Source organism: Gracilinanus agilis, chromosome 6, assembly GCF_016433145.1.
Source record: "Gracilinanus agilis isolate LMUSP501 chromosome 6, AgileGrace, whole genome shotgun sequence".
Classification (NCBI taxonomy): domain Eukaryota; kingdom Metazoa; phylum Chordata; class Mammalia; order Didelphimorphia; family Didelphidae; genus Gracilinanus; species Gracilinanus agilis.
The window spans coordinates 237,582,759-237,597,422 of NC_058135.1; the positions used below are offsets into that span (position 1 = coordinate 237,582,759).

Here is a 14,664-nt window from a genome sequence, read left to right on the forward strand (position 1 = left end):
GCCTTGCGATCTTTTAGCGTGGAGGCTGCCAGATCCTGTGTGATCCTGATTGGTGCTCCTTCATATTTGAATTGTCTCTTTCTGGCTTCTTGTAAGATTTTTTCTTTTGCTTGAAAGCTCTTGAATTTCGCAATTATATTTCTGGGCGTTTTCTTATCTGGATTGAATGTAGTGGGTGTTCTATGAATCCTTTCAACGTCTATATTGCCCTCTTATTGTAGGACTTCAGGGCAATTTTGCTGAATAATTTCTTTTAGTATGGAGTCCAGGTTTCTATTAATTTCTGCTTTATCTGGAAGGCCAATTATTCTCAAATTGTCTCTTCTAGACCGGTTTTCTTGGTCTGTCAGTCTCTCACTGAGATATTTCATGTTTCCTTCTATTTTTTCAGTCTTTTGACTTTGTTTTATTTGTTCTTGTTGTCTTGAGAGATCATTAGCTTCTAATTGCTCAATTCTAGCCTTTAAGGACTGGTTTTCGGCTCTAATCTTTTCATTTTCAGCTCTAATCTTTTTGTTTTCAGCTATGATCTTTTGGTTTTCTTTTTCAATCTGGTTCAATTTGCTTTTCAGTTCATTTGATTTCTGAGCCTCACTTTCCAATTGCAAGATTCTACCTTTTAAACTGTTATTTTCTTGCCAGATCTCTTCCATTTTCCTCAAAATCTCAGTTTTGAACTCTTCCATAGCTTGTGACCCGTTTTCCTTATTTGAGGTGGGTCCGGATGCTTGTTTGTTCTCCTCCTCTGTTTGCTCGGTTGTCCGCTCTCAGCAACCTGCTCCCGCGCTCAGATTTTGTGTGCGTTCGTTAGCTTTTTGGGGTCCTAAATCTTGCTGCTCTCAGGAACAGGCCCTGGAGCTGCCAATGACTTGATGGGTGCCCCAAACTTGCTCTATTTCTTTTTAACTGGCTTCGGCGTTATAGGTGTTGTGTGTGGAGGGGGTAGGAGTGGGGTAGTTGCTCAGCCCGCGATTTAGTGAGAGCTGTTTCACCCCTTTATAGCATGGAAATGCCTCAATTCCACATACCTTCCACGCTGTGCCCTGTTGTGGGGTTCCTCCGTTCGTCTGGACTTGTTTTTATGTCCCCTTGAGGAGTTTTGTGTGTTTCAGTCAGGAGAGGTTAAGAGCTGCTTCTTACTCTGCCGCCATCTTAACCCGGAACCTCCGCAATACTTTTTAAATTGATACATAATCTTAAAGATCAGACTATTAAAATATTAAAAGAGAAGTAAATCATATATTCTTCACACCTAGGAAGGAGATGTATTCTCAACCAAATAAGGTATAAAGAGAATTATAAAAGACAAAATAAAATAAAATAATAAAATAGATAATTAAGAACATAAAATTGAAAAACTTCAAGGCAAAATTAACATAGTTACAATAAAAAGGAGTAGCCGAATGGAAAAAAAAATGCTGTACATGATTGTAAAATATTACTGTGAGAAATTCTATATGTGATGAATATAGAGAAGCATAAAAAGATCTTTAGGAACTCATGAAAAATAAAGTAAGCAGAACCAAGAAAATAACATATATGACCACAACAATGTGAATGGAAAGAAGAAAACCACACACAAAAAAAGTCAAAAAATAATGTTGCAAAATTATTAAGAGCAAGCATGGCTCAAAAGAGGAGATATGAAAGGACAACTCAGACCCAGTCTTTTTTGGGAGTGGGAGACCCACAGGTTTTGCACATATTTTGGGGCTTTTTAAACATATTGTGCTGATTTTTTTCCCTCATTTTTCTTATTATATGGAATGGCTGGGGGGAAAGAATAATGAGGGAAACTATGATGATGTAAAAAACAAAAGGCATCAATAAAAACTTACCTAATAGGGCAGCTGGGTAGCTCAGTGGATTGAGAGCCAGGCCTAGAGACGGGAGGTCTTAGGTTCAAATCTAGCCTCAGACACTTCCCAGCTGTGTGACCCTGGGCAAGTCACTTGACCCCCATTGCCTACCCTTACTCCTTTTCTGCCTTGGAGCCAATACACAGTAATGACTCCAAGACAGAAGGTAAGGGTTTAAAAAAAAAAACTTACCTAATAAAAATAATTATTAAACTCCCTGAAAGTGATAACAACAAAAAATCCTTCACACTATATTTCAAAAAATTATAAATGAAAATTTCCCAGTTCTATTAGAACTAGAAGACAAAGAAAGAAAAAGATTAATTTCCTAAAAGGAACATCAAAAGGAAAAGTACTAGAAATGTCATAGCCAAAATTCAAAGCCTTCAGATTAAAGAAACAATAGTTCAAATATTTAAAAGAAGTGAGTTCAAGAACCAAGGAACTAGAATCAGGATCACATAAAACTGACAGCTTCCCAAAAATAAGAGAGATCTTAGAATACAATACTACAAAACGCAAAAGAGAGGCTTAGAACCAACAATAACTTAACTCTGCAAAGTTGAGTAAAATTCTACTAGGAGGGAGAGGAAGGGAATGACCTTTAAAGGAACAGAGGAATTTTAAACATAAAAAAAAGGAGTTGAATAAAAATTTTGAAATACAAACACAAAAGTCTGCAGGAACCTCAAAAGGTAAATTTATTCGAGCAACTGAAGGGTCTATCTGATAGAGTACTAGCAATCAAATAGAAAAAGAAGAAATAGGTATCCCTTCAGAACTATAATTAATGGATTAATTCTTAATCAACTAGAAGCTAAAGGTATACCTGAGACTGCCTCTTTGACAACTGAGATAGATGAACAAATTGTGGTATATACATATAATGAGTATCACAGTGCGCTAAGAAATTATAAAGAGAGGATTTCAAAGAACCTGGATGGAATGAATTTAATGCAGAGTGAAGTAAGAAGAACCAGGAGAACAATTATATGAGGAAAATACTGTCAAGAAAAACAACTTGAAAAGCTTCAGAATTCTAATCAAAGCAGTGACCAGGTTTCAAAAGGACCTATGATGAAGCATGTTACCTTCCTTCTAGCAGAGAAATGATGGCCACAAGGTCCTAGGAAATTTCATTATTCTCTGTCTCTGAGTTGTGCCAATTTCAATAAGTCCCATATACATATATATTGTATATATATGAATATGAGAGAGAAAGAGGAAAATAGAGATATAGATAGACTTTATATCTCTATCTCTATAGAGTTCTTGCTTAAGAAGAGTTCCAATCTATCTCTTGCACAGCTACCAAAATTATTTTCCTAATACATTGGGTTTGACTATATAACTCTTTATTCAAAAACCTCAGTGGTTTTCCATTACTTACAAAATAAAATACAGGGGGCAACTGAGCAGCTCAGTGGATAGAGAGCCAGGCCTACATATGGAAGGTCCTAGGTTAAAATCTGGCCTCAGACACTTCCTAGCTGTGTGACCCTGGGCAAGTCACTTAATCCCCATTGCCTAGCCCTTACCACTCTTCTGCCTTGGAATCAAGGTAGAAGGTAAGGGTTTTAAAAACAAAATGAAATGAAATACAAGCACCTTAGATAAGCACTGGAAAACATCCACAATCTTGTCCCAACCACCATTTCCAGATGAATTTCACACTCTTCCTATCAGGTACCAGACATGCCAGACAAACTAAGGGCAACACAGAATAATGGGATAACACACTGGACTTGGTACTAGGAAGGCCTAGATTCAAATCCTGTTTCAGACATTTCCTGGCTGTGTGCCCCTGGCCAAGTCTTTTCATGTCTATGTACCCATTTCCTCCTCTGTAAAAGAAGGCCTTGGACATAGGGACCCTCAGCTACTCATTTAACTCTCACCCCAGAGGGCCAAGGGCAGAGCACCCAAGGGCAAAGATACACATTCCCAACAAAGTGCTGCAAAAGGGGAATTGGGCTGGGGCTGGAGGCCTTCAAGCAGAGGCTGAATAACCCTTGTCAGACATGTTGTCAAGAGGATTCCTGTTCAAGAGTGGGTTTGGCGAGATAATTTCTGAGGTCCCAACCATGTGGAATGAGGTGGTGAATGTTTTGTCCATTCCCAATTCACAGAATTAATCAGTTAGTAAATATGTATTAAGAGCTTCCTCCGGTATATGGTAGGCACTCTGCTCAGCTGTGGGATATAAAGAAAAAGCAAAACACCCTTTGGCCTCAAGCAATTTATAGCTGCACAGGCTGAAGTCCTTCTCTTCCTTCTACCCTGGGCTCAAATGTCACCTCATCATAAAGCAGTCCCTAAAGCCCCTCAGAAGTGATTCTGCCATTCTTTCAGGCCCCTACATTCTCTGCTGTACATGCATGGCCTATTTTCAAGAAGAAAGCATTTATTAAGCATTTACTTTGGCCCAAGCACTATTTTATATTACAGAGTACTTATGTCCTTAAAAAATGTTTCCTTCTTGAATTAACACAAATGTGTGGGAGAAGACAGAGATTTATTAATATTTTTAAAACCATAAAATTTGTTTCATAATTATTTCTGCATGTCATACCCCACCTACCAGACTATATCTTCACATTGACAGTAGAAACTGGGTCTATTATTTTCATCTTTACATCTCCTATAGCACACATGGTAGATATTTAATAAATCATCACTGATTTGAAATCAGAAGGAACAATAGCAGTGGGGGCAAAGCAAAAAATGCTATTATCATATTTATGTGAAATGCAGGCAGATATATATATATATATATAGTACAATCCATATCCCTAATTCTAATAGTCAGCCAGCTCTCACCACTTAAAATATCACTCATATGCGAGAAGTCATTGGTACAAGGAATATATGCCTCATGAGGGCTTTTCCCTATATATGTCCCCTTAAAAACTTATAAAAATAATGTGCCCATATGTCTGTCAAAGCTTGCCATTTACAAACCCAGACGCAAGGATCAAATTCAATTGCTAACCAGTGACAAGCACCACCATCTTGCTATTGTAAGTTTTTGTGAAGGAGAAGTTTGTATGGCAAGGTCTATTCATACCTGAGAAAATTCAGTGCATTTTCTTATGTCAGCTACAGAGCATGTCCTTGGCAGGATGGCTGAACACCGAAAAGGGGAGGAATTATATTATGAAGTCTGACTTGTTCTAAATTCTCTCTTTTCTACTAAGAAGAGTATTTTCAAGGCCTTCTTTGATCATGAACTCTTGGATACATATATCGATGAGGCGCATTAATATTTTTGTTCTGTTTCACAAAGTGAGATATAATTTAGATAAGTGATCAGTTCAAGGTGACTCACTACAGTGACTCAATCTTCAGGTATTCTCAGCACATACCTTGACAAGATTTTTCATCGGTTAATAATTTAAATCCTTTCTTGCAACTGCAATCAAAACTGCCAACAGTGTTTCTGCAGAAGTGATGGCAGCCTCCATTACCATTCTGGCACTCATCAATATCTACAATAGACAAATACTTAAACAAACAAAAACCAGTATATCTGTTGATTTTCCCCCATCCACCCCATAAGGAACAACTGTAACAGCTCTGTCAATTCCCAAAATGACTAGTTATAAAAGTTTTCAAAGACTGTTTACTCTTGGGTTTTGGGGGGTTTTGAAATTGGCCCATTCATTACTTGATTTCTTTCAGTGTAATCTCTAGTCCTACTTTAATCAGTAAAACTTTTTAAGGAGCTTAAATACTTGCTATAACATTCAAACAACAGCAAAATACTCAATTTTCAAAAAAATATTTCCCTGATACTAAACATAATTTTACTTTTTTTTCCAAATGGTATAGAGGATAACAGATAAGTAAAACAGATAACTGATTACCTCTTTTTAACATAATAAGTAACCAGTCCTTTGTATTTGAGGTATAAAATTCCAAGAGGCCATTGAGCTCCCCTTGATCAGTACTAATTAATGGGTTAATTCTTCATTAATTTACTCTGGATAATTATCTAGGTTGTTATTTATAATATACTGATATTATCTCTTCAAAATGGATATTTCCTTGATCTTCTGCCTTTTTTCTAATAAGGTTATGGCCTGACATGAACTATTTGATGTTCATAGAGGCTGACCTTCCCAACAGCTAACAGAATTAAATTGGTTTTAATTAAGCTTGCTCAATTACAAGTTTTCACTGGCCCAAGTAAGAAAATCTGCTATTGACATGAGTCATAATCAAATCTCAAGTCATTCAGGAGGTGGCCACTCTGGGTAGAGTTAGAAAAGATGTCTTCATTCTACCATGCTGTCACGGCAAGGCTCATTCTCACCACTTGGACACATGCCTCCCCTCAGAAGGGCACCTACCTTTACATGTTTTCCCATCAAATTGGAGCATGAATCCCATAGGACAGCTACAATGAACACCAGTAGATGTGTCCTTACATGTCCGGTCACAGCCACCATTGTTTACAGCACATGTCTCTGACAAAAAAAAAGAAAACTGCTTTTTTGAGGAGCAGCAATACAGTCAGAAAGAAGGAACTGTAATGTCAATGGTCCTAAGTGATGTGGAACACACTGATAGAGGCAATATCATTGCCACTTGCTAAGGTGGATCCAGGGAGGTGCATACCATATCAGCTAGAAGGCTGCCTCTTCTGAAAGCAAGGGAGGACTGCAGGAGTATAAAAAGACAGCCTATCCTAAGAGTAAGAGCATTGGGCTTGGGGCCATCTGCTCTGCTGTTGCCTACTTCTCCCCACCATCTCTGAAGATCATACTCCCTATGCCAGACCAAAGCTAATATCAGGCTTGATTGCCCAGCACAGTGCCTAGAACACAGCAGGCACTTAGTAAGTGTTTACTGGCTGGCTGGTTGGTGGATAGTGGATGAAAACTTGCTTCAGTTCACTAGGGGAAAAAAAAGGTCCAGAACATGCTTCCCATTCTCCATGTAGCCATTCTTGTGCTATCATCTGCATTCTCCATGGGCATCTCAGCAGCTCAGGGATGTCTTCCATTTGAATCCTGCTCCTCTACTCGAGAGCTACAGTCAGGCACAGCTTCCCTGTGCCTTGCTTTCCTCACATATAAAATGATGAGGTTGAAGTCGATGGCCTCCAAAGTCTCTTTTGCTTAGCCCTTATCACTTTTTTGCCTTGGAACCAATACTTAGTATCAATTCTAAAGACAGGAGATAAGAGTTTTTATTTAAAGAGTAATTAAATTCAATTTAAATTTAAAATTTTTAAATAATTTTTTTAATTTTAAAAATAAAAAAGTAATAAAAATAATCATCTATTATGGTGATCTATCATGAATAATTATGAACAACTGTTTAAAATTCAGTTATAAATTACAAATGCCAGGGGGCCACAAGCTACTATTAAATTACCTGCTTTACTGAAGTAACATCAGGGCTTCAGAGGTTCATCCTGAATACTATGCAGACTGTTCTGGCTCTCCTTTATGCCAGAAAAATGTAATTTGAGTGGTAGATTTCTATTTCCATAACTTTGGGAGCTATTCTATACTTAATCTTTACTCCACTCATTCCTGAATGTCCTATATAAGAGAAGTAGACTGAAAAAAAATGATACAGGAGGAGCAATCAAATCAATCTCAGAGTCTCGGTGTTGTAAAAGGCCTCATAGGCCATTCAGTCATAGATGCCAGGCTTAGAGCTTTTTGAGAGGAGATGACCTCTGTTATGTTTATGTTTGATCTTGGTATTGATTGTGGCCAGTTGATTGTCAGTTGGTATTGATTAAGTGGTATAAATTCCACTAAAGCTGTTAGGGTCTGGCAGTAGATGAAACTGGCTAATAACTATTTAATTCTTATACCTCAGTAAACTTTTCCTTTTACAGATGAGAAAGCTGAGGCCCAGAAAGAGAAAGGACCGTGGTCACAGAAATGGCATATGGCAGAGTGTATGCTTCAAATACTCCATCCCAGCACACTGCTGCCTGTGCAGCCAATAATAAAATGGGAATCCCCTCTACAACATCTCGACAAGGAAGTGGTCAGTCAAACCCACCAGAAGGTTCCCCCAAGGCAGCCAGTTACACTTTTCAACAGTTCAAATTGTCAGGAAATTAGTCACTAGACTGAAGTATAATCAGCTTCACTGATATTTTCTCTGGCACCAAACAGAATTGAATCCCTCTTCCGTATGAAATGCCTCTATAAGGAACAGTTGAGCAGTTTCTGTCTCTGACTCTCTCTCTCTCTCTCTCTCTCTCTCTCTCATTAAATACCACAATAATAGACCAGGTACTATAACCATCCAATCAACAAACATTTATTGAGTATGACCCTATCAGGAATCACTACAATGCAAGGGACTATGTGGCATGCAAAGATGAATAAGAGTTCCTGCCCTCAAGGAAGGTATGATCTAGGTAGAGGACAAAGAACATGTACACCCAAAAAATTATAATGAAAGGAAAAGTAACAATCTGATACGCCCCAGTCCAATAGTTCAACAGACGTTACCTCTTATGTTGCTACTGTTAGACTGATAAGAGTCACGAGGCCTAAATGGAAGGCATGGGATTCTCTGCCCTACAGTAGGTGAGGAGAGGATGTCATCTTACCCATCAGTAGTCTCCTTTTTACTCGTTTGTCAACATCAGCTACTGATGATGTAACATTGTTTTCCTTTAGGTTCAGGGTAGATGCCTCTTTCTCTATAAGAGGAACAAACAACAATGGACTGAAAGAAAATATTCCTGCCCCTAGGACAAAGTTTCTTTATTATTTTTGTGCTATGGACCTCTTTGGCAGTCTAAGGAAGCTAAAGAATAACACTGTTCATGCCCTAAGATAAAACACACAGAATTACAAAGAAAGCCAATTACATTGAAATATAGTTATCAAAATACTTTTTAAAATCACAGCCCCACTGAATCTATCCATAGATGCTTTGGAGATCCATTGACTCAAAATTAAGAACCTTTGCCCTAGGAAAAACTATGCCATTGACTTCTTCTGAAATCTGAAATGTAGTTAAAAAATAAGCTATCTGATTTTATTATTTCATTGGAGATGTGAAGCAATATGTGGTTGTTAACTCATTTTTTTGCCATTTCGAAGGAAAACGTCACATGAAAACAGCAATATATGCATCATAAAAGATGGTATGAAACTCTCAACAATATTATGATCCAGGACAATCCTGAGAAACTTTTGATAAAACTTTTGATCCATCTCCAGTGAAAGAATTGTTGGAGTCAGAATGCAGATGAAAGTATACCATTTTTCACTTTAGCTTATTTGGGTTTTTATTTTGGCATTTCGGTTTTATATGATTATTCTCTTACAAAAATGAGCAATAGTTTATGTGATAATATATGTATAACCAAGATCAAATTGCTTGCCAGTCTGGGAGGAGGAAGGGATGCTAGAAAGAGAGACAATTTGGATTATATACTTCAGAAAATTTATGTGGAAATTTGTCAATACATTTAATTGATAAAATATCTTTACAAAAAATGGTATGAAAGATTTTTCAAAAGCAATTTTTACAAGTCTAACTTTTACTCTAGCATATCAGAAGAAAATGTATTCTCTATTCTACGGTGGGAAAAATGTCCAAGGTGTGGAAGAAAAATCACTGAACAATCAATCAACAATGTGGTACAATATAGAGAGTTTGGGACCTGGAGTCAGGAAGCCCCAAGTTCAAATCCTGCCTCTGACCCTTATTAGCAATGTGACCATGGGCAAGTCACTAAACTCAATTTTCTCATCTATCATGTAGTGGTAGGAATACCTCTTGTACCTACCTCACAGAGCTCTCTGAAGCACAAATGAGATAACTTATTCAAAGCAGCACTTTGTACAGCTCATGATACTGTATAAACATCAACTATTATCATGTTTCTATTAATATAGCCTATATCTAAAGAATGTCATCATGACTAGAGCCAAAAACCAAAGGGCAGTCTTAATAGAAGTACAGGAAGGACAGTTGGCCATATCACACCCACATCTACAGACAGCCTTTGTCATCAGTAGCATCATTATCTGATATAATGGACACCAATCTGTCTACTGACCCAGGCAGGATCTCCCATCTGTGTGCATCCTATACTCTGGGTGGCAACTACACTCAGGACCTTCATCTGTATCCTCACAGGTGTGCTGACATCTGCCATTTCCATGATTACATGTCACTGAAAAGGAAACACATGGATAAGTAACCCGACAAAAAGGCAGTGGGATGCCATGGCAAGAGACCTGGGCTCTCATGCCTACCCTTCCACTGCCTGGCTGGGTAACTTTGGGTCAATAATTTAACCTCTGGGCTTCAGTCGCCTTGATCTTAAAATACCTTAGTGCTTCAAGGCAGATTGCTGGAACCGATGACTGAAGAGCCTTCCAACCTGAAGATCTATGGAATCTCCTCTGCTGATGCAATGGAAGCCAAGGGAATACCATCAGGGTTCTGTGACATTAGTGCAGCTCTGCCCCTTCTGACACTGGCCCACAAGGGAGAGCCGGGAGGCTTCACAAAGTGCTGTGGAGGACCTAATGCTACTGCCCAGCTCTTGGAGTTCCACGTGCCTAGGATTTTGGCAGCCTGCCCAAGGTCTCCCTCATGTCTCTTCCTAGCTCACTCTCCTTCCTTCATGGATAATTTGTTCTGCAGGCAGTGATGCAGTGGGCCAAGCCTAAAACAACAGCCCAGAGTTTCTTGCCCTCATATCCTGTGGGGTTACTAAAAGCTGCTGATTGCTGGCTTCACAACTCAGCTAACCTCAATGAGATAAGAGAAACTTTACTAATACCTAAGACACACATGGGTAAATCTAATTTGTACCTTGATTCTCCTCTCCTCCTAACACAAATACATAAACTGACTAGAAATTGCTGCTATTCGGAATAAATTTTAGATTTTGGCAGGAGGGGCATGAAAGCCTAGCTGTAATAGGACATGGTTCCAAAATTTAAAGTGCTCCCTGTTTATCTATGTTTTCCTGTACTAAAGGGAAGTTACAAACAAGAACCTGGACTATTTAGTTTCTTGATACTCCCATGTGGCATTTGGGGAGTGGCTAGATTTTAATTAGCCCCTCCTGGCACAGTTACTTACCAAGTGGCAAAGAAGGATTCACTTGTGCTTATTATTCTAGTTTCCAAAACTTTTATAGATACTTTGCAGCATCAGATTGCTATCAAAGACCACCTTCTTACCTTGAATTGGCAAATAAGGAGGGTGAAGGCATCCTCTGTGCCTGCCTAAGCTACAGCAATCAGGCCAGTCAACAAAAATAAAACCATGACTGATTATCATCTCAGTTTGCCAACTGATGTAAAGAGGAAAGTGGTCTTCTCTTTCTAAAGTAAAGCATCATATTTAGATTATAGCATGCACATTTGATTTGCTATATGTAGGCTTCATTAGCAATTCTGTGGGCTTCATTAGCAAAGAATCCCTCCACATAGTTCTGACTTAGTTCTATTCAAGATAGTCTATTGTATCAATAAATTTTAAGCTTTTTCAGAAGAGGTCTCTGACCAATTTTCAGTGTCACTATATGTTCTTATGAATGAAGTAAAGATGAATGAATGAAGTAAAAATGTAATTGGCTCACATTTCTCCAGCTAAGTTTTTTTAAAATTATCAATCCTCTTTTTCTTTAAAAAAAAATTTTTTACTCCCTAAAAGAGGGCTGAGTGAGAGATATAGGAGAAAATCTAGTTGATATAAAAAACAAAAGATACCAATAAAAATCTATTTTTAAAAGTCATCAAAACCTGCTTCTTCTAAACAGTCCAGAAAACTCCAAACTGGTTGTTTTATTTTTATTTCATTCAAAAGGAGGAATGATCAAGGGAAACACTGTGAGAGGCTGGTATTCATGTCAAAGTAACGTATCACTTGCACATACAACACATATAATTAAAACAACATTAACCTTTCTAGCCCTCTCCCACCAGCAGCTGTTTTAAATTCACTGTTTCTATTCCAATACCCAAACTCTTTAGGTCTTCAATTTCTTCTAGCTCCGTGGAGCCCCTGGAATCTTTCATTCTCTCTGAAGAATTCTTCAGAAACCCAAGTTAAATCGTTGCTACTGTTACAGAACTTTTCTTCTAAACTAATACCTAAAAGAAAGGAGGGGGATAGGAAAATTGCATTTTGAAACTGCACATTTAAGATCTTAGCCTATCAGCTGGGCTTTACAGTGTTATAGATGAGAAGAATCCAAGACCACTCTGCCTGCCTGTAATTCCTCTGATTTTTAAAATTAAGGATTATAAAATGATGTATTTGGCAAGTTAATGGGTGTTAGCAATTACCAAGCATATTTGTCTTTCTTGGTGTCAAGCTTAATTTTTAATTATTGTTAATGATAAAGACATTAAAACTTCATTCTTATTCATGATTTCATTGGTTTCAATTCTACCAATCAGATATCAACCTCCCTCTCCCTTCATAATGGTTTTCCAGAGTGCCAGGTTCAAAATTTTATTATCCTATGGCCATTCTATGACCATGTGGCTCATAACTTGGTCATGAGTCTCAAAGGACTTAACTAAGCTGGTTCTTGTACCACAGACATGCGATCTGTCATTAGGGCCATACTAGAAAGCTTTCCAAGTTAGAAGCACCAACCAGAATTTGAGATCTGCTGACATAACCCTCAAGAACCCATGCTTGAAGAGTTAATATTAGCAATAGTTTGTAATAAAAACTCATCTTTATGTAAGGATTCCCAAGGTAGGCCAGCTACATATGCATTTTTTTCACAGATGAGATCAGGCCCACTCAGAGAAGCACAACCCAACACAAGATCAGCTTTTCTAATCCCACGTCCAATGCTCTTTCTACTACAGTCCTACATAAAAAAACAACTTAGTCCTTTACAGACTTACAAAGCATTTTTCATTTTTCTCACAATAATACTATAAGGTAGGTAGTATAGATACTATCATCCTTATCTTATACACAGGGAAATTAAATCTCGGGAGATTAGGTTACTTGTAAATAACTATAAAATTAGTGCCAGAGCTAAGACTAGCCCTCCCTTCTGACAACACATCCAGTGACAAGACAGACCATAAGCTCTCCATTTAATAAACATCTGGCCTTCCTACGTTCTTTATCTAGCACAGCACTCCTGATTTGCTCAGCAGACTTTCAATCAACATGGAACACTGGCAAAATGTATTAGGAAAAGTTTCTTCTTCTCTCAGATGAGAAACAAATTTGCTTTCTGCCTTCTTTACCTCCAAGTGTAATCTATTCACTCAAAACCCTACCCTTAAAAATCTAAAGGGAGTTTATCTATTCTTGTTGAAGCTCCCATTATATGGATTGTTGAGCCCTTTCTTAAAAAAAAAGTTGAATAACATAAATGAATTCTTCTAAATCAATTGAGTTTTACTGATATAATTATTTTCAAAGATCTCTCTGATGAGTAAATCTATATTTCCATGCATTTAGAGCGACTGGGTTCTCAAAAGCTATGCCAACTGAGCATTTCAAGCTCTGGCAGCCTGAAAGGCCTAGCAATGGACAATACAACTGTTTTCTGAGGACTAGACTGATTAAATTCTGATAAATTTATCACTAGATGAATGGCCATTGGCAAATTAACTGTTTCTTGTCTGAGGAATTCATAAAACCATTTACTAAAATAAAATTTCAAATCTTTTAAATATCAAAGCATATGTTACCTGGAAAATAGACAAATTCTGATTTATTCTTCTTCTCTAAACTTCTTTTCTATTTACTTCCCCTTAGCCCTAAATCTTAATTCTCTAAAACTTACTTACAACTCCCAAGTATCTTTTATTTCCCACTATGATAGATAACTTTTCTGAGGTAGTCAAACAATAGACCAAGACTTTTGTCTTATATGCTAATGTCCAAAACTCCTGACTTTTTTGTGATGTTCCTAACATTCATGACATGAAGGAGCCACACTCTATACTTACGGATGCAATCCCTTTGGTTCTTGGCAAGATCAAAACCAGGCCTGCATTCACATGCTACTCCTCCCTCCAGGGTTTCCTTGCAGAGGTGACCACAGCCATGATCTTTATTCATACAGCTTAAGCCCTCTGCAAAACAAGGTTGACACATGAGCACAACTGGTCTTTGGTCAGGCTTTCCAAAGCCTTGGAAGACCCAGTTTGTCCTTGAGATACCCACCCCCTCTGTAAGTTATATGTTAAAAGAACATGTATTAAATACTCCAGGGCCTGTGCAGAGGAATGACCCAAAGTGCCTGTTGTCATGGACCCTAGATTAATAAGGGAAGATACAACACACACACACACAGAGAAATGATCCAAGGAAGAATGCAAGAAGGGTGAGAGATTTGGACAATATGCTTCAAGAAAATGCACAACAGGAGAGGTCACTCTTGGAAGATACCTTGGAGGAGATATACATAGCACTTGGGCTGTGCTCTGAAGAAAGAAAATATTTTCAGTGAAGGAGAATGTAAAAGGGAGGATATTCCAGCCAGTGGAATGGCCTGCATGGATGAATGGAAGTGGGAGTCTGAAGGACAGAGAAGGTTGAATCACCTGGACTGACAGATTGAAGAATCTACAAGGCAAAACAGTATGAATTGGGATAAGGAGTCTCTGAAACAGATATTAAGGAAGGTTTCTGAGGAGAGGAATACTATCATCAGACATAGCTGAGAAAAAAAAAGATGATTTGGGCAGCTTTTTCAATGATATGTTGAAGGCTGGAAATAGGGTGCCCAGGCTGAAGGCCAGTAATCTAAGCCAGGCATAAGGAAGAACTGAACTAGAGGAAAAACAGGAGAATGATATAGGAAACATGGAAA

The 14,664-nt window shown here is 38.0% G+C and overlaps 1 protein-coding gene across 1 annotated transcript in view; it reads right to left on the reverse strand.

Moving 5' to 3' along the window:
- Positions 1-14,664, reverse strand: part of SCUBE2 (signal peptide, CUB domain and EGF like domain containing 2) — a 94,641-nt gene that overhangs the window by 59,078 nt on the left and 20,899 nt on the right. Inside the window, exons 4-8 of the mRNA XM_044681818.1 lie at positions 13,799-13,924; positions 9,910-10,026; positions 8,446-8,538; positions 6,212-6,328; positions 5,225-5,347 (exon numbers count right to left, since the gene is read on the reverse strand). Of these exons, the coding sequence (XP_044537753.1) occupies positions 5,225-5,347; positions 6,212-6,328; positions 8,446-8,538; positions 9,910-10,026; positions 13,799-13,924 (576 nt within the window). The remainder of the gene's footprint in view (positions 1-5,224; positions 5,348-6,211; positions 6,329-8,445; positions 8,539-9,909; positions 10,027-13,798; positions 13,925-14,664) is intronic.